General features: G+C 41.3%; 1 protein-coding gene across 1 annotated transcript in view; it reads left to right on the top strand.

Moving 5' to 3' along the window:
- The window catches only part of RAPGEF4 (Rap guanine nucleotide exchange factor 4), a gene marked incomplete at its 5' end in the record, with an annotated part of 314,253 nt that overhangs the window by 265,910 nt on the left and 27,027 nt on the right, over positions 1-21,316 (top strand). The window contains 6 exon segments of the mRNA XM_081243002.1: positions 11,581-11,718; positions 13,675-13,763; positions 14,514-14,544; positions 14,756-14,834; positions 15,993-16,139; positions 18,258-18,355. Of these exon segments, the coding sequence (XP_081099128.1) occupies positions 11,581-11,718; positions 13,675-13,763; positions 14,514-14,544; positions 14,756-14,834; positions 15,993-16,139; positions 18,258-18,355 (582 nt within the window).

Below are 21,316 nucleotides of genomic sequence, written 5' to 3'. Positions count from 1 at the left end.
TTTTCCCCCAACAGTTAGCATGGTGATAAGCTTAAGGCAAACAAAACCAAAAGAAGGGTGAGAGAACGTAGTGGGCCAAGTCATATCTTTACAACTCAAAGCCCCAAACTTTAAGCTTTTATTCTTCTGGCAAATTCTGATTTCTTATTAGCTTATTCTCCTTCAGAATTGATTGAGAACATTCATAGCACTGACCTCTGTTCTTAAAACAGAAGATCCTAGAGGGAAAGTTTATGCCATGCCCCAGTAGGGATGTGGTGGGGATAATGTTGCAGGGAGGAGGAGAAGGCAGGAAAGTGGACAGTAGAATCAAGGGAGGCCTGTGATATCCAATCCTAATTCTTTTTTCAGAGATGGAAGGAATCAGGATGGTTGGGTATCATCTACACTACCTAGTGCCCTCAGACCACCTCCTTCACACCCCGCCCTTTGAGAACTTAGATTCTCTTAATTGTTCTATTTTGAATCAACTCTTTACGTGTCAGGCACCACTGACCCACATTATACTACTATATTATCCTTACAGGACTCTATTGGGTTAGTATCAGCTTTATTTTACAAACGAGGATTCTGAGGCAAAAACAAACATATCCAAGACAAGTGGCAGAATTAGGATTTATCCAGGTCTTAGGATTCCAAGCATGGGGTGTGTCACTTTTTTTTTCTTCACAACTTATTTCTTTAAAAGCTTATCTTTTAATTAGAGTTTAAGAACATTTCTTGGTAATGTATTGCATGCATGATACATGTTTATCTGTGCTTCAGTTGGCTAAAAACCAAAGTGGGCCTAATTTGTTGAAACCAAATAAATAGTGTCCAATAGAACTTTTTGCAGTGATGGAAATATTGTATATCTGTGCTAGTCCAGTCACTAGCCTTGAAATTGGCTACTATGACTGAGGAACTGAATTGTTAATTTTATTTAATTTCTATTAATTTAAATGTAAATAGCCAGATGTGGCTAGTGGCTGCCATATTGGACAGCTTAAGTCCAGCCCTTAGATACTGGGAGTAAAACAAGAATTACTGTCCTCTAATGCCTCGAGAAAGCATGCCAGGGAGGCCAGGAACTTATCCTGCTGCAGGCAAGCGAATGGAAAGGGCTCTATCCTTTAAAGTCACATATGTGTAAGTGTGTTTATATCATGCTAAAGACTCAAGTTTTAGTCCCTTTGCCTCCAGGGAGATGTTATATAGGCTTCTTATATAAGCTCCTTTTTTTGGTCATAAGTAACATAAACCAACTGTAAGTGACTTAAGGAATAAAGGAATTCATCAGAAGGATGGGGTAACTCAGAGAACTGAAGGAATCCTTAAAGAGTCCAGACCTTAGAAGGGAACCTCAGGGGTAGCAACTAAGGAACAGCTTTTAGAGTAAATCTACTCCAAACATCCTGGGCCCTCACCTCATTCCCACATCCCTGGGAATAGCTTGAGTCACTGCTGATATATTGGTCAAAGAAAGGCAAAGCACTTTACTGGACAGTTTTATAGAGACTGCCTGTAAAGAAAAATAGAGAAAGTGGAGAAATAGACAATGAACAGTCAAAAAAAAAAAAAAAACACACATATAAACTGCTTAGCACCATGTCCTCATGTGACAGGGAGATAGAATGTAAAATGGAACAAGTGGGCTAATACCCATGTTGTTATGGGATTTAAGGATAGTAAAATATAATACTTAACCACGTTCCATTAAAGCACTTATACTGAGTGAGTTGATTTGGCTGAGTGTTTTTAAGTACTTAATATGTGTGACTTTTCATAGTAGCCCTATGAAGAAGTCAGTGTTTTCACTGCTCTTTTTCCAAATCAATAAACTAGGATAATGAAAAATTATGATTTGCTCAGAGAAAGGTAATTACTAGTACAGAAAAGATTTGAGCCCTGAGCCACTGGCGGCTATTTCTGTCCTTAATCCACATTGTATGTCTCCTCCAATTTTGCTTTTAGCACAGAAGAAGATGGTAAAACTCTGTTTAACATTAATATTTCAGGCCTTTTATGTGCTAATGAGAGAGACTCTCTATTCATTAGATATGCTTGGGACATGATTTGGCCTGATGAATACAAGTGCTTTATAATGAGTTTTTTAAATGATATTTGTTCAATTTCTGTACTTTTCATCTCTAGTTTCTTTAATCTTTTTAAAATCTGTACTTAGAATTCAGTTCAATTTTCCATTAGTCTTTAAAAAGAAAATTAAAACCCCCTATAAACCTACCAGGTATTACTATGGTTAACATTTTGGTATGTAGCCTTCCAGTCTCTTTTCTATACATATAGATATATGCTTTGAAATGTAAGAATGGGGTCATACGCTAAATAATTGTGTATGCTTTGTTACTAAACAAACAGAGCCATTTCTCTCCCACTAATTTTTTTCACACCATTTTTCTAAATATAGCTTTGTCATCCTTAAAAATAAAACATTCTCATTGTAAAAAATTCAATTTACAGAAAAAGAGACCAAAATTCACCTGGTATCTCAGGTGAATTGTATTATGAAAAAGCTTTCAGAAATTATATACATGTATAATTTTATATAATTTTATATAAATTATATAATTTTATATAATTTTATCATGTTGTATATGCTTTTTAAAAATATGGTTTTTTTCACTTAACAGTATGTTGTGGATATCTTTTCAAATCAGTATATATAAATAAAACTACATCACTTTTTCCAGATAATTCCACAAACACTGAACACTTACAGTGTTATACTGTGCTGGGCAACAAGGTGACGAGGATGCATGAGAATAACATGTTATCATTTTTATTGATTCACAATATTATATGGTAGATATGTCATAATTAATTTTCTTAGCCTCTTCCTATTGAATATTTAGATTATCTCCACATTTTTTCCTATAACAAACACAGTGGGATGAATCAGCATCCTTCCAGCTAAACCTTTGCCCACATATATTCCTTACTTTTAAGTTTCTAAATGTAAGCAAAGAATACGGAATATTTTAACACTTTTGATGTTTATTACTGAATTGCTGTCCTATTGTTTTAATTTTGTGTTTTATGGTTAAACTCTGCCTTCTTTTTGTCTGTACAAATGCAGGCAGGCCTTCAGTTAAGTGATCACAACTAAGTTAATATTATTTTGAATTTTAATAAATCTATCTTTGATTCAGAGCATTTTCACATCTTTATCTTTCCAACACCAGCCCCCACATGTGAGGCAAAAAAGACACTGGTATGATATTTATTTACATTTTACAAGGCACTCGGAAGCCAAATAACCACCTAAGATTCCACATATACTAACAGATGTTTGGAGAAACTCCGTGTAGCATTAATGTAATTGCAGTTGCAATGGACATTGTATTTGAGTCCCCACCATCAGTGCCATGTCAGGTGGTCAGTCTAGCTGGTCATGGCAATTGGCTGCCTTTGACCGCGATTGGCTCTCACATTGCAGGCCCAATGTAGACAGGGCCAATGAGATTCAAAGAGAGGTTTCCTGGGACTTCTGAGTAAAAAGCAGTTAAGAGAACAGGAACAAAACAGAAATGGACTTGCAGACTTTGAGAACAAACTCTTGGTTACCAAAGGGGGCGGCGACAAATTAGGAGTATGGGATCAGCAGATATAAACTACTATACATAAAACAGATAAGCAATAAGGATTTACTATATTGCACAGGGAATTATAGTCAGTATCTTGTAATAACATATAATAGAATATAATCAGAAAAAAATAACTGAATCACTATGCTGTACACCTGAAACAAACACAATATAGTAAATCGACTATACTTTAATAAAAAAGAAAGAACAGGCAGCCTGTTGCCCCAACTGCCTGTGGCAGCCATCCTACAACCATTAGGAGAATGAGCCCTATGACAAAGCTGAGATGAGTTGAGCGTCAGGGAAAAAATGAAGTCTATGATGACATCATTGCACTTGGACCAATCCTGAAGCTTACCCTACCGATAGAGTCTCTGTTGTGTCAACAAATACAGCAATACTATCTGTTCTAAACAACAATCTGTTGTTTAGATATTCTGTTGTTGTTTAGAATCTGTTGTTTAGAACAGATTGTTACTTCAGCTGAAAGAATCTTAAGTGATAAATGGTTTATATTTAAATGTATAAAAAGTTAAATACAGCAATAATTTTGGTCAAATATTTTCTCTTAGTATCCTAATTTCTTTTGGCTTAGTATTGAACATGAATTTTATGCTTCTGGCGTGGAAATAATTTAGTTTCTTGAATTAAAAAGAAACTATGGAATACAGATTTGCCACTAAGTTTTAGCTAAAACTGCCTTTGTATGTATTACGTCCCTTATACAGAAACAAAGTAAACACAATAGCTTTCCTTACTGAAAAGGCAGAGTCTCCATCCTTTATTTCTCTGTGAAAATGACCTGGGGGTATTCTCTTTATAAGTTGACTTGGGTTCTCTAAGAGGAACAATTACCAAAATTTGTAAATCAAGATTTACAAAAGAGCATCAGATTCTTAAAGCCATGTTTTTAGGAATATTCTTGGCATTTCTAAGGAAGATTGTCAACTTAAATTTTGTTGAAGCCAAATTTTACCATTTTAGTCCTTTACTTGGTTCCAAAAAGTGTTTGATCCATGTGGCACTATAAGAACAATTTATCTCTGCAGATATGCAATTTCAGAGTTTATTTCCAATAAGGAAGGCTTGGTTTGATGATGATATGAACATGGTATCCTCTTTCAAAGAAAATGACTGTATTATCAGATATTCTACAAAGTATTTTATATGCATTTTCTCAGCCTCATATCAACACTGTGAGATGTGTACTCTTTTTGCATTAAGGAAGTGAGACTGAGCAGATAAATAATTTGCCCCAAGTTACATAGCTAGTAAGGGTTGGAACAATATTTGAACCCAAGCAATTGTTGCATTAGACCAAGTCCTAACTGCTCTGCTATGAGTACAACCCCCTGACTAAAACTATAAAGAATAGCCAAGAACTAAAGGTTTCTAAAAATGCAGAGAAGTCTGAAAATCAGTGAGGAAAGAAAAATATTCTGAGCAAGAAAATGGGAGGCAGAAAGAGCTCATGTGAGCTCCAAGTTAATAGGTGCACACAAACACAGGAGCAGCTGTGTTGGTAGGAATAGCATCACAGTGTTAAACTCAGAAATGCCTGGGCTTATGAAAAATTCCAAAGCCATCCATTTAAAGATTTTGTATTATTTCCAGAGGTGGATCAGTGATAATGATGATCGATAACCTTTAACTGAGTACCTAATATGTCTCAGATACCATTCTACATGGTTTACCAGTATTGCCTCATCTCCTTCTTAACAGCAATCCTGTAAAGTTTACTGATGATGGAGAGACTGAGGCTCTAAATGGTCAGTTAACTGACCAAGGGTCTCACAGTTGATAAGTGGGGAAGCCAAGAGATGAACCCAGATGGTCTAATTCCAGGACTTGCATTCCCAAGCACATGCTGCATCAAGGAAGGAGTAGACTTGGTGCTCAGGATGTGGGGATGCTCCACAAAGTCAAGCAGGGTAGTAAAGAGGCCCATAATACAGTAGGAAAAGCAAGAGCTCTGAAGTCAGAAGACCCGTGTTTAAGACCTGCATCTTGAAACCTATATTACTTGGCAATTATCCTTAACCTCTCTGTACCCCATCTATATAATAGGGGTAATTATACCTGCCCTACCCACCTCACCAGGTTTTTGCGAAGATCAAATAAGGCTATGTGTGGGAAATACATTATAAACCTTAAAGCCCTGTGTAAATATTGCCCCCTATAAATAAATGATTGTACCATCATGAGAGGAATATGGCATAAGATAAAGAATGCGCAAAAGCTTTGTCTAGTCAGTGGGCAGATGACCCCCAAAGTTTGTTTTCAGCTTCAAGCAGAGATCTTGTATGCAAAGCAGGGTTTTAAAAAACAACAACATTGAAGAGTATCAGTTTGAATGTTGATAAGTGTTTTATAAATAGCTGCATAATTAGCATGTACTTACTGCAAAAAGTATACATAATATTTTATTCCCTGTTGTAGGCTGTCATGAATCTGCTGCCTCTACATCCTAGGAGGTTTTCACTTACCTTCCCCATGATAATTTTAATACATGGAACCATTATTAGCTGAATTAAGCATAAGTAAATGAGCAGTAAAAAAAAAAAAATACAGAAAAATTACAGGTGCCTGTGGTGAGTAAGATAATAACTAGGTAAAAATATATGAAATAATTACAGTGTTTGAACAGCAGAGCCGGCATGAGGAAAATGCCTCAGTGGAATATTAAACCTGCTGTTGGCAGGGTAAAAAGACTCTGTGGCCTTCACCTCTTCTGATTCTCAACCCTAATACCTCACTGAAAACAGATCCAATTTGTCCTCATCCATGTTTATATGATGTCAAAGGGGCTGGTCCAGTTCAATAAAGATTTAGTCATTCTGAAAGCCTATGGTCCTATAGACTAAATACCCAATAACTAAAAGGTTCTGTTTAAAAGATGTACCAGATTTTGGTATCTGTTGTAGACTTAGTCAACCTGGTAACATTGAATATGAACTTATTTAGAATGTATCTATGATCTGCATTTGATATCTCGACAAAATGGAATTTCAGGTAATTTAGATAAAGAGTTTTAAAGAGCTGTGATATTTTTGGGGAAAAACAGTTTTAAGAATATTCTATTATATGTAGCACTCCAAACAGTGTCATTGAATAGTTTAAGGTGAACATTTGAGGCTTTTTATGTTTCATGTGCCCAGTCTTTGATTAGGAAATGTAGAGATTCACCTTGAATTTAAGACATGGTTCCTGCAGTTAAGGATTCTTTTTTTTTTTAATTTGTTTTCTTTTTTTATTGAAGTATAGTTAATTTACAATGTTGTGTTAGTTTCAAGTGTACAGCAAAGTGATTCAGTTATAGATATATATGTTCTTTTTCAGATCCTTTTCCTTTATAGGTTATTACAAGATACTGAGTATAGTTCCCTGTGCTATACAGTAGGTCCTTGTTGATTATCTGTTTTATACATTGTAGTGTGTATATGTTAATCCCAAACTCCTAATTTATCTCTCCCCCTGCTCCCCACCATCCCCTGTGGTAGCCATAAGTTTGTTTTCTATCTGTGGCTCATAAAATATGAGCTGTTTTGTATAGAAGTCCATTTGTATCTATTTTTTAGATTACACATACAAGTGATGTCACATGATATTTGTCTTTCTCTGTCTGACTTCATTTTAATATGATAATCTCTAGGTCCATCTGTGTTGCTGAAGGATTCTTATTTAATGCTCTTGGATGGTGAAAAGTCGTACTACCATAATGAGAAACCTCAAATTAGGATTTGAATCATCAGTAGTTTAAGAATGTCTGGTCTGGTTAGGAGTGGAGAGCCACTGCTTTCTAAATCAACAGACATTGGCCAAGAGAACTGGTTGAATATATAGAGCAGAGAGGGTCTAGTTCAGACATTAGGGATCCTGCTTCGCTGACTCTCAGATGGTCAAGGCTGCAACAATTAACTCTTGGTTTTCTGTATGTGCTTTGTCTTCTTTGAGGGCTTTTGGGGATCAGTTCTACATCTCACATGGATTTCCCTGTTATCCAACAAACTTCTAGGTCACCTAATTCTGCTGCATAATATATGTTTGGATAAAGAAATAATAATATTAGACAAACACAATAACATGAACAAGTCAACAGAGTCCTGGGGCGGGAGGTAAGAGAACTGAGTTCTAGTTGGAAGAATTCCATTGATAAATTCAGAAAAATCACTTCACCTCATTCTATCTGTTCCCTTACCTCTAAAAATGGTGGAGTTGAAGGAGATAAAATCAAAGCTCAGATTCTATGATTCTGTGAATCATCTGAAATCAACTCAGTATATGACTGATGAGTTTGGCCACTTGGACTACTATGGCCTTTACTTAATTGTGTTAAAAATAACAATTAAGGGAATAATTCCAGATTCTCTTACAGACTTTACACTAGCACTTTATGAGCTACCAGAATCAGATACCAGAACCATGTTATCTTTCTGTGACTTTTTCCCATGAATTCAAGCAGCCATATTGCTTCTTACCGGAACCCAGCTGTCGTCATATCATGAGTCATGACCTTATTCTATACAAGTATTTCCTGATCGTATGACAAAATCATTAGATTATTATGTGTTTGATATTCTGTACTAACCTACTCTTGAAACAGACATTAGCTAAGTATGTATTTCAGATAGTGTTCTTCGTATGTTAAAAATGTGTGTGGTATGCATTAATAATCCTTTCTAAACTGTTATTTGTGCTGGAGAAGAGTTAGATTTTTATTCCACATAGGACTTTTCTCCATCAAATGGTTCATGCATTATTATTCCAGCTTTAGCCACGGAAAGTAATGGTTTCTGCAACCTTTCTGATGTGTGTGAATTTACAAATACTATATTTGAAATGTTACTCTTGTTAGCTTGCATTTTTTACATCATATCGAGACAAGGGACCTGGTGGGATGTCTTTATTCTTTGGCTGCTTTCTGAAGGGAATATAGGTTTTTTTCTCTTTCCCCTTCTTTTTTGTAGGAGTTAAATAAAATCTAAAAATCACATAAATATTCTAAAAACCTGGGGAGATTGTTATGGGAATAAATAGAAGCCCCAGCGCCTCCCCTGTGACCATTTCAGGCAGATCAGTTACATGTAGAGTCTTCTGTGTCACCTGAGAATCTGATTCAGCAGCCTGTTGAGGAATGGAATGGTGTGATGCCTGTGGAGGGGCCGAATCCTTGAGCACATGCCTAGATTCAGCTATGAAAATACTATTACTCTCAACTCCACCTTAGTGAATAAACACCTGGAAGGGGGAAAGGCAAGACTTTGTGAAACAAATCAGTGCTTCCTTTTGTTTTTTCCAGAGGTAAAGATTTGTAACTTTCATGAGAAAAAAAGAGAAAGCCTCTTCCTACTCCCTCTGGATGCAGTCAGTTCTAGCTCCCAGGAGGCTGTGGAGCTGTACATGAAGAGTGGGGGGCACTCAGCCCTTGGTTTCGGGACTGGACATGCTGAGTCAGCTCTAGGAAACTAGGAACTTCAGCAAAAAGTTCCAAAAGGAAGGAAGGAAGAGAAGGAGGGAGGGAGGGAGGGAGGGAGGAAGGACGGATGAAAGAGAGAGGGAGAAAGAGAGGAGGAGAAATCTCTTTCCCATTAGGATCTCTGCTTCCCAGATGCAATTACTGGTAATAATTTCATGAACCCAAGCACCAGTGTGTAGTCACTATAGCCACTGTTTGGGCCATAGGGACGGCCATAAGAGCCCTGCCTGGATTTGTAAGCCTTGCCATTTACTCACTGAACAACCTTGGGCAGATCTCCTCTCTGACCCTCGGTCTCCTCATCTGTAAATATTTACCCTTCAGGTTTGTGGGGAGCATTACATGATCATGTAAGCACTTGAGTATATTTATTGTAAACTGTAGAGCCCGACCCATATTTGAAGTGTTAATCATGTTAATCCTTGCAATCATGTGTTCTTTTATTGTACACAAAAGACAGATTTCCCCAGCAGAAGAGAAGACAAGAAAAATCTGTGTCCTGACCCACAGAGACAATGACAATTTAGTCATCCTACACTAGGGCCCTATAGATTAGCCACAGGTGTGCAGCTGGTGCCTCTGGATGCAACATACAAGCATTTGTATTGCTTCCTTGAGTCCAAGTCGGGATAGCCTGGAAAGTTAGAATTATATCCACTTACTATCAACTAGATATTTCAAACCACTTCAGCCTCATACAAATAGGAAAGAACCTCCCCCTCTCTCTCTCTCTCTCCCTCCCTCCCTCCCTCCCTCTCTCTCTCTCTCTCTCTCTCTCTCTCTCTCTCTCTCTCTCTCTCTCTCACTCTCACTGACTTATGAGTGAACCAGTACATATTTTTCAATCAGTCAAGAATTACTCACTTGGTACCCACCATGTGCCTGACTATGCTCCTAGGTACCCTAAAAAATAGTCTTAAAATGTAGCGCCCAGCATTGCAACTCTTTGGAAAGAAAAACTGAGTTATGTGTGCATACCAGAAAGAGACCAAAGGGTTAATCAGAAAAAAAATAATTTTCACAGAAAGTGATCTTTCTTCCCTTTTTTATTGTAAGCTCAAAGAGAATTGTAGCAATACAGGTTGAGCAATTTTCTTTTTTATGAATCCCGTGCTCAATTGATGAAAGCCATTTTGCAACCCATTTACATGCAGTAAACCTTTGCTTTAAAGTTCTGTCATTTACCTTGATCATGATTACTTATAGTCCCTTTAGAAAAGGCCCTTGACTGGTTTAGCTCCCAAGCATAGCACTGCCACAAGACAGTTTTCTACAGTGCCTTTTAAGTCATGGTCGTAAGCTAAGACATGCCCAGTCTTGTAGCCAGGTATGAGGCACAGGGATATTGTATAATGCAGAATAAACTAGTTGGAATTAGGAGTCTTGGATTTAAAACCAGCTCTACAATCTCACTATGTAATCTTGGCCATTTACACTCCTTTACTGCCAGCTTGCTCACTTGTGGAAAGAATGATGTTTTCATCACAAGACTATAAAGTAGGGCTTAACTGAGGTACTCTCTGTGCAAGTTACAGTGTAAGCTATAAAAAGGAAATTGTTTTATGAATGAATTGTCTATAATATGTACTATAAATCACTGAAAAAGGAACAGTATGTCTAATCTAAAATTTTTCTTGATCACATACTATATTTTCCCTACTGTAACCCACAGAAGAATGTAAACTGAGAGCAGGGACCTTCATCAGACACATACAGTAGACACTCAATCAGGTATCTGTTGTATTAATGGATAAAATTTCTATGTAAATGTCACTGTGCTAGGCATAGTACAGAATACAAGAAAAATAATGTTACCCCCAGCCTCAAGGAATCTATAGTTAAGATGACTAACCACTGATGCACAAAAAGCCAATAAGAGTTAAGTAATGGTTCTGAACAAGAGAAAAAAAGGATGGTATAAAAACTGGGTCTAAAAAAAACTGTCTGAATCCCTCACCGGAAGACGGATACAGCAGGAAGCTTTCCTTGTCCTAACCCTGGGTGAGTTTATCTACCTCAGCCTCACCTCCTTCCCATGTGCTTTTCGTGTCAGTCACGATTCCAGCAGGACTAGATGCCCACTCGTAAGTGTTTAACTGAAGTGCATATAATGAAGGATTGTAGAGATGTGTCCAGAATTGTGGGAGCCAACAAGAGGTGGCAAGGTGCAACAGCAGGAAGCATTACCAGCCCTAGAGGTGAAGGCAGGGCAGCAGGCAGGCAGGGAATGTGATGAGAGCCGGAGCTAGGCGCAACAAGGATCCTTGTCAACACACAAGTCCAAGTGGAGCCATGCAAGTCTAATTCTTTGGGCAACGATCAAGGCAAAGTCAGCTGGGTTTGTATGCATTTGGTCCAGAACCCATGTGCAGGTGAGGGTTTTCTTGAGGGCCTAAGGAAGGTTTTCCAGTAGTCCAGAAGGCAGGCTTTCTGAAGCTGGGATCTGTCACCCTGTCTTTGCAAGTAGCACAGTGAATGGCTAAATATCTTCCTTGACTCCTTGGCACTTACCACGCACAGCCTTCACAAGGTACAGAACAAGAGAAAATGGATTACGCCCTCAACAATAAGAGGCGAGTCATCCGCCTGGTTTTGCAGTGGGCTGCCATGTATGGAGACGTCCTGCAAGAGGATGATGTGGCAATGGCTTTCCTGGAGGTACGTGGGGGTCATCCCTTCCAAGAATGCACCTTTGTCCTACAATGCAGGGACTACCCATAGGCATGGCAGCTTCCCTGGAGGGACTGTAATTGCAAATTCTAGATTCTGTTAACATGTTCATTCATCAGAAGGGTACTATAAGGAAAGTAAAGAAAAGCATCATCTATTATCCTGACACTGTAATTCAATAACTGGAAGTAGCATTCTAATGTATTTTCATTTGGTTATTTTCTTTTTATATTTTCCGTAGTTGTAATCACACAGTACCCATCATTTTACAGGCTGCTTTTTCCACTTGATGTAAGGATTTTTCCATGTCAGTAGAGTCTTTCTAATAAAAATTTCTAATGGCCTTGCCACAGATATATTTATTTGTTCCCATATTATTGAATATTTACATCATTTCCATTTTTACCTTCCTAGAATAACAGCGTAGTGAACACTTTTGTGCCAATAGGTCTATCCTTGGTTATATTCCTAGGAGTGGGATTACTAGATGAAATGGTGGATATTTTTGAGTAGAGTGAAGCAGATAACTTTACTGAGGAATTCCTGGGGCCATGAGGAAGTTCTGAAGGGACACGATTACTGTGTAAACACTGCTTTCAGCTGAGATTCCCTTTTCCTTCCCGTGGCTCCAGCCCGAGTTACAGCATCGACCTGGGCATTTAATCCTTGATGACTCATTCTATCCTCCAAATCTGAGACGGGGACCTTACTCCTGTGCAGGCAAAAGGCAATGTGGCGTCTCTTTCAAACCTTATCAGTCTGTCTGTTCAAGAATGAATTATCCAGGGGCTTCCCTGGTGGCGCAGTGGTTGAGAGTCTGCCTGCCGATGCAGGGGACACGGGTTCGTGCCCCGGTCCGGGAAGATCCCACATGCCGTGGAGCGGCTGGGCCTGTGAGCCATGGCCGCTGAGCCTGCGCGTCTGGAGCCTGTGCTCTGCAACGGGAGAGGCCATAACAGTGAGAGGCCCGCGTATCACAAAAAAAAAAAAAAAAAATGAATTATCCAAAAGGAACGTCCCCACTCTCTCCTTTTTACTCATGTCATTTGGCAGGCAGAGAAGTGAGGCTGGGAGGAAAGGTGGACGATGAGAGTCCCTCACGGCTGTGGGATAAAGGATTTTGAAAATGTAGAGGAATAATAGTAGCTTGGGTCATTTGGGTCATGGCCTCTACCCATTGCATCGAGTAAAGGACCACTTTACAGATGAGCCAAAGTGGTGTGAAGCTGCCACTGCCACAGCTCTCAGCTCCTGCTGGGGAGGCCACTGCTCCTGCACAAAGCAGGGCACGGCTGCTGCTGCTCAGTGGGCGGGGCCGTTCCCAGGACGTCAGTGAAGAGTCCCGAGTTGGTCACATAAACTCAGCAGAATTTCAGTTCAGTGCTGAAAACCACGACTGTACTTTTACCACCAACAGTTAACCACGACTAGTGGTAAATATTATACAACAAACACTAAAATAATATTCAAAATAAATTTTAAAATTTCCCTGAAAAAACATTTGAGGTGAAAACAGTGCTCTTAAAGGACAGACTATAAAATAACCCACTCCAGAACATGGCATCGCGTTGCCTTTTGTATAAATATCATATAAACGATTCATTTGCAATTCAATTTTTTTCATTTTTTTATTGTGGTAGAATATATCAAACATAAAATTTGCTGTTTTAATCTTTCTTAAGCATACAATTCAGTGGCATTGATTACATTCGCAATGTAACGCAAGCATCACCACCATCAGTTTCCAAAATTTTTTCTCACTTGTAATTTTGAATTTAGGCGTGCCGTAACGTTCTCTTTTACTTTTTGGTCCCCAGTCCATGAAACCATGGTCTGGAGATGCTAGTGAGGCAGATGACATAGGGACACGTCTTTGTTGCTCTTTACAGAATTACGTACCTTGTGCAGTTCTTGTTAAAAGCCTGTGACCTTTGCCAATTACAGGAGTTTTATGTGTCTGTATCAGATGATGCCCGGATGATTGCTGCCCTCAAGGAGCAACTGCCCGAGTTGGAGAAGATTGTCAAGCAAATGTAAGGAAGGGCTTGGCTTTGGGGTGTGCTTTCATCAAGTAAGTGCCCGCTGCCTCTGAATCACATCATCTTCCAGGAGGTCCTTTGCCCACCTCCCAAAAGGTGAAAGATGCTTTGTCAACAACCACACGCTATTCTGATTTGAGCCATCTGAGCATCGGGTGAGGAGGTGCAGTCAGGCCAGATGAACAAAAGGACAGAGATTCCGCTTAGCTGCCTTCTGTGCTGGATGGCTGCCGAGAGAGATCCTGAGGAGCCAGAGATCCTCTCTGAGTGTCTAACTCAATAAACTCGGGTCCCTTTGGTTCAAGGCAGTGAATCCAGAAATAAAGTGGTCAGTGGCATCTAAAGAAAGTTTGAGGAGAATTACTTATATGGTAAATTCACTTTGGGCCGCGAGTGCTGTTGGTGGTGAGTATTTGTGTCCTCTCAGTGGCAACACAGAAGGTTTTCACATGCTGTTCTTTGAGCCGTTGATTAAATACTGGCTACTAAATAGACTTTGAGATCGAGAAATTCTGGCTTTTAACATCAGTTCGACCAGGGATCTGTCTGTGACAAGAGTTGATCTCTTAGCTGTCTCCTCTGGGCCTTGGCCTCTCAGTATTAAAATAAGGAGGATCGTATTGCCTCCTGAAGGGATGCTGTGATCTCATTTTCTAATGTAAGATTAAAGTTATATACAAATGAAGCAATTTAAAATAATAGTACCAACAGTATTAAATAATGTGCTTTCTCTACTTCTCGTAGTTCAGAAGATGCAAAGGCTCCACAAAAGAAGGTAAGTGGCAACGGATTAGGAGTCTCTAACCGTGCCCTGTAGAATGACAGTTCTCCAGAAATATAATATTGCAATATACGACAGTGATATCTTTGTCAATACAAAATATGTTTTATTTCTCGACTCTGCTCAGATGTGTGTCCTCTGAGTTGCAAATGCGCATTTGTCATTCATTCCTTATGACAGCTGCTGCTGTTATTATTTTTTACAGCACAAAGTTCTTTTGCAGCAGTTCAACACAGGCGATGAGAGAGCCCAGAAGCGCCAGCCTATCCGTGGCTCTGATGAAGGTGAGAATGTCTTCCAACTTGGGCAGATTATTTAAAGTCAGAATAAAATCTTCCCCCCTGGGAATCACCCCTTGGGCCCACAGAACAGCTTTTCTTGGCTGTCCCTGTGTACTCCAAATGGTTTGCTTGGAGGTGCCCGTTTGCATTCCAATTATTTATGTTCTTGAACTCTGTGCCTGGAGCTGAGGTGCTTGTTCACACTCTGATTCTGCCTCTCCCCCACTGCTACCTTTCCTTGAAGGAGAGAAAGATTATCTCAGGCACCCGTTGTCAACGTGGCAGGAGGGTGGCTGGCGCTTTGCAGGTGCCTCGCTGAGGTGGAGCGCCAGGGGCACCTGCAGAGCGGGGCTCCCACCCAGGGAGAGCACTCTGGCCCTGAGCAGTACCTCGTTAGCAGCCATCAGGGAGGCAGAGATGCTGGCTGTTATTGTTTGCTTGGTTAAGATTTCTCCAAAGAATCACAACCAAAATAAGATGAATGATCACGATAAGATCTTCATCTTAAGCCACAGATGACTCTTGTAATTTAGCGGTGCCCCAAACTCCAGAATTACAGGGGCTGGAATTGCCTCCAAGATCTATGTGTTCAGAGCTGAGCGTCTGGGTGCCACATATGGGTCTGCTGAGCTGAGTACCACCCGTGCCACCTGGCCTGGCCTCCGAGTACACAAACCAGGGAACGAGTGAGCAGCAATGTCCGCAAATGTTCACGGCCCCAGGCGGAAGCACTCCTGTTTGCAGAGGTGTTCATGTTGCCTCCCCACCACTGCACCGGGCAGCAGGAACCTAGTAATCTACCTACAACACAGCACTCCCGGTATTGTGAAAAAGAGAGGCTCACAGACAAAGGCAGACCCAGAAAATTGGCCTAAACATACTTCTCATTGTTTCGCATGACCTGTGTGTGGGTTTTTCACAAATATCTGTTGTGGTTTTCGTAACTGGAGCTGGCAGTCATGGACTTCTCTTAGACCAATGCTAAGGTAAGAAGTTTTAGAAGGAGGCAGGCATAGGCATACCTGAGTACAAATAAATACAAATCTTAAGAACGGCAAGATGGTGCAAATTTCGGAGGATGTCCAAACATTTTGCATAGCTTTTGTTTTTTTTAAGAACTCACAAGACCAACTTATCTTATTGTTGCTGCCTTCCCAATAGTTCTGTTTAAAGTCTACTGCATGGACCACACCTACACAACCATCCGGGTGCCGGTGGCTGCCTCGGTGAAGGAAGTCCTCAGCGCAGTTGCCGACAAACTAGGCTCTGGGGAAGGCCTGATCATCATCAAGATGAGTTCCGGAGGAGGTAACAGCCTTCTGCAAAGCAGAATATCCCATCCAAACAGAACCCTGCCAGAAGTTAGCGAGGCCCTTCCAAGCTGATCCAAAGGGACAAATAGGTGCTGTGTATGCTCCAAATAATAACAGAAATAAAGTGGTTAGAGGCGGGCTGGGCTAGTGTCTAATATCCCCTATCCTGTAGGTACCCACTCTGAAGCAGAAAAGGGTGAAATGATCTATCCAAGGCAGTTGGAACTGAGGTCTCTGGTGTGGATGTCAGCCTGGAGTTCTTTCCCTATAAACCCTCAACAAAAAAGCTTAAGGCTGTCATAACATATAATGGAAAAGAATTGAAAAACAATTTATATATGTAAATATCTGTTTCTATATGTATATATATTACTGAATCACTTTGCTGTATACCTGAAATAACACCACACTGTAAATCAACCATACTGCAATTAAAAAAAAAAAAAAGCTTAAGACCTTGGAGCTCTGAGAAATGTGGGCCCTAAGAGGGCACCTGGCTTTTCTAGCCAAAGGCTGTAGGTTTTCACAAGTGTGAAGTTGGAGGTGGCCACAGGCTGGTTCTTTTCAGCTGATGATGGTTTTCCTCTTTTCCCAGTAAAGAGGGCAGGAACTCAGCTCATCAAACAAAACGAGAAGTCTTTTCCCTCGCAGGATTATTAGACTGCTCTGTGCTTTCCTGAAATGTCGTTTATTCATTCTTCGTATAGTTTCTGGCCACTTAGTGTGGCTGTGAGAGGAGAGGAGGTGTTGGACACAGCCTGGGCCTCCAGGTTGCTCACAGGCTGGTGAGGGAGACAATAGATAATTATAGCCCATGCCAGCCAGAGTTTTGGAAGGGTCTACATGCATTGCAGTGAGAGCCTGGAGGACAGAGCCGTCAGGCTAGCTTGTCCAGTACGAGTTGATAGTTACTGGAAGATCCTTCAAGATTGGGTGAGCCATCCCTGCCGTGTCTGAAGACAAATGATTCCACTGATGTAAGATTTTTAAATGCATCTTGGATTCCCAAGATATCCCCTTCCATTTCTGTTCCCGGCACACACGACCCAGGACGTCTGTCTGCCGTGATGATCCCTCTGGCACACTCTCGCCATAGCTATCCCAGGTGCCTCCTTCACTTCCTTCAGGTTTTCCCCCAAGTGTCATTGTCTCATGGAGGCCCCCTGCTTCCTTTCTCCAGTTCCCTTTCTAAAATTCCCCCTTATACATACTTCCTAGCCTCCTTCCCTGCTATACTGTTTTCTCCTTCTCACTGCTTACTCTCTGGTACATTGGCACTATCTGCATCCCTCACTATGATATAAGCTCTTTCTGGACTGGTTTTTTTTGTTGTTTTTTTTTTTGCGGCGCGCGGGCCTCTCACTGTTGCGGCCTCTCCCGTTGCGGAGCACAGGCTCCGGACGCGCAGGCTCAGCGGCCATGGCTCACGGGCCCAGCCACTCCGCGGCATGTGGGATCTTCCCAGACCGGGGCACGAACCCGTGTCCCCTGCATCGGCAGGCGGACTCTCAACCACTGCGCCACCAGGGAAGCCCTGTTTTGGTTTTTTTTCCTGTATTGTTCCCTTCTGTATCCTCAGTGCCTAGAGCAGTGTCCAGCATACAGTAAATGCTAAATAAATATTTATTGTATGAATTATCTTTTAAATATAGAAGACTTAATCTAATAATGCAGTCAGTTGCCCTCCAAATTAGGGAATGAGTGATAAAACGGTAATAAATTTTACATCTAAAGTCATGTGGGATCTCAAAAACCCCCTAAGTTTTCTAAAAGTTCTCTTGGCATCTCCAGAGTGCTGGGCGTTATTACCATCTGGAAGCATAACTTGTTTTTTAAAAAGCAGGTGCAGTTTCTATGTGCAGAACTGGGTGAATTGACCCTCGGGTATTTCCATTCCTGTTTTGTGGTCATTTCTGACGGCATCCTGAGTGTCGTGTGCCTGCATGAATGCTGTGTCTTTTTTATTCAGTGGATTCCTTCAGTACTGTATTTTATGCAGTCACTCTGCGTGTTCCGGTAATTCACCAAGCTGGCAATTTGTTGGTGTGATTAGGGCAGTGCAGCGAATCTCAGGTGCATTTAATAGGCAATCTCTTGCTTTTTATGTTCACAGAAAAGGTGGTGCTCAAACCTAATGATGTTTCGGTATTTACGACGCTCACTATTAATGGACGCCTGTTTGCTTGCCCGCGAGAGAAATTCGATTCACTGGTAGGTGTGGATGGCCACCTCAGAGCAGCGTCTGCAATCAGAAAAACTTGTCTGGAGCTTAATTTTGCAGTCACGTTGAACCTAGTTGCTAAAAAATCTTGAACGCTACTTGTCTTTTTCTTTTCTGCAGTCTATTAGGTAAGCCTCAGGTGTTCATTTGAGATGCTCTGAGCTTTAGATTTTCCTTTGTGGAAATTCGCCAAGTAACACCACCACTGGGGCATAATTCAGCTTTCAGAACTCTTTGTAGTAATTCACGTCCTTGAAATGTCCCCGGTTTAAATATTACTATTAAGAATCTGAATACTTAGACACCAGGATAGAAATAATGTTTTAAGACAAGATGTTGCAATTTATCCTACCCCTTAGGGGGGATGTAGAAATGCATTATGGCAGAGCCACTCTCCGGTCCAGGGAAAATGCTGTTCCCTGAAAGGGCTCTCTCCATCTTGTGTAGGAAATCTCAGAGGCCAGCTGCCTTTCCTAAGTCTCCAAAACAGTGTTCGCGGCCCCACCCAGCTCTCTGTGAGTAAAGGCTTAATTGGCCCTTGCTAATAAGTGACTGGCCCTCTCTTCTTTTTGCAGCTGGTAGGGTTCATTTCTATTTCTCCTGTAACAGGCGTAGAAGTGAGCAGCTACTAGAGTATCTTAGAGAGAGAGCCTGTGGGGCCAGTTCAGGGGATAGAGAACTGGTTTCTTCCATCTTTAGACACACCGGGCTTCTTTACCAAGAAAAGTGCAACACGGGCGCTACAGGGAAACTGCATTGCGTTTTAGGGGGAAAACTTAACTACACAAGTGACGCGTGATATACATTCAGTTTAATCAGATCAGACACTGTAGGTAAATCACGATTCCCCTCCTTGGACTTTTTAGAGCCTGTTTAGCCTCTTCATGAATCTGACCTTCTAGTTTGGGGAGAGCTATTTCGTGCACTGTCTCACAGCCGAGCAGATTTTGCAACATCTTGAATTCACCTGGAGGGGAGCTTCACAGAAGGGGCGTTAGTTCTCCTGCCCCGCCCTCATCCGTCTGGCCTGTGAGCGCCCTTGCCTCACTCAACCACCAGCGCTGTGTGATCTGAGTCTGCCCCCAGTCCTTTTCGTATATTTTTCATCATCTACATTCATGGCTTCCTGAAAAATAAGTATCTCCCAGTATTGAGGGATTGGGGGGAAAAAATGGCATGGATGAGTTACACTGCTCTCTTCTGGAAGCAAAAGCCATCAAAAGCCAGTTCAGCCGCAGCCCTGCCAAAGGTGCCACATGATGTGTTCGCCACACAGCGCTCGGGCCTCTCTTGCCGGCTGGGTCTTGGCCGCAGTGTCCGATGATGTGGTGTAGAGATGGAGAGTGTGGACCATCTCCAGCTCCCTGTGGGGCAGATACTAACTTTTTAAGCCTCTGTTTACTTGCACACAACCCTGCAGCCTTACAAGTTCTTAGTCCTTGCTCGTCTTCCATTTTAAGGCCGGAGTAATTGCAGGGAGTTTACTTTGCAGCAAGTACCCAGACGTGAGCTTGCCTAACTTCTTCGCTGTCGGTGCTCTGCCGTTCACTGGGCTGCCAGCTATGCTGTTGTTTCTAAGGAGTGGTCGAGCTGTCCCTGCCTCACAAAACTGTAGGCACGGAGCTCCTCTTCTGGCTTTCTAAAGATTTCTTTGAGGACAGTCCATCTAGGAAGAGTCATATACAGGATGCCCCTGCAGTACAGAATGTTGGCCAACGTTAAATGTTGATCCGTCAACACATACTTATGAAATACTAGCTTCTGTGTGACACTAAACCAGTGTCCCAGAGCCTCTGCCCTTAAGGCAGTTATGGTCAGATTGGGAGATGAAACTAACACAGACAGCCTGGAACAGAACAAATTGTAGTGCTGAAGTGTTGTCTAGAATTAGTAGAGTGCCAGTAATTTATCCTAGTTGCTTAAGGGCCTGGATTCAAGAGCTTTACTTTCTTGACATTTTAAACATAAATGTCAGTATAGAGCAACTTACAATAAAACCCCATGGCACTGTAATTTCGTTCTAAATACTTCTATCCATTCACTAGCTCCTTAGGTTTTTATTTAGGGCCTATACTATATCATTCCAGGCGGATGATTCTGGCTCTAGGATGGTCTTGAAGATGAATCCATCATGGTCCTTGTGCCTCAGGGAGCTCACAGTATAGTGTGGGACACCAGAGTGTAATGAGTATCCAATGTGACAAATGCCATTGCAGAGCTAGGCACAGAGGTGTGGGAGCACGAGGAAAGAGGATGCTGAGGTGGCAGCTTGCTTTAGCCACCTCTTTGTCACTGACAATCAGCACATCCTTTTAATGTCGTAGTTTCCTCATCTGGACAGTGGGAGGGTAACAGTGCTGTTCTCCCAATCACCACCATCCAGGCTTACCAGAGAAATCAGCTCTCAAAAAAAAAAAGCAGAGAGAGAGAGAATCAGTCTATAGGAGTTCTTTGCCTCTGTGTGGGCACTTTTCAGATCTGTCTGTGTAATGCAGACCCTACATAGGCTCTGCTACACTTCATCTGCAAGGAAATTTCCACAGGGATATCTATGAGAAAATGGTCCAAGGAATTGCTTCCTATGGGGCATGTTAATTCCCCACTTCAGTTAGAGGAGCCCTCTGTGCTGCTCAGATTGCCTCTCTGGTGGTTCACAGAGGGAAGGGATCGGCCTGCCCTTTGCTTGGTGAGCCCTGTTCACTCAAAAAAAGTAGAGATTCAACAGGGGTTTCTGTTTTTCTCTCAAAAGGGATTCAGGATGATATACCAGCCTCCATGACTAAAAGAATTTAATGGCATCTTCCCTGTATTTGTTGGGTTAATTTATCCCCTCTGTGAAAAGCCATCAGACCTCAAGGGAAAGAGATAAGGAGTCAGTTAGACTGAGGAGAGAGAAAACCCAAGGAATAGAGGGCAGGTCCACAGCAGAGCACATGGGCGAGAGGGAAGGC

Source organism: Mesoplodon bidens (assembly GCF_964165515.1).
Source record: "Mesoplodon bidens genome assembly, chromosome: 8".
Taxonomy (NCBI): Eukaryota; Metazoa; Chordata; class Mammalia; order Artiodactyla; family Ziphiidae; genus Mesoplodon; species Mesoplodon bidens.
The sequence above is the reverse complement of the archived record's forward strand: the minus strand, read 5'-3'. Positions and strand labels throughout refer to the sequence as shown.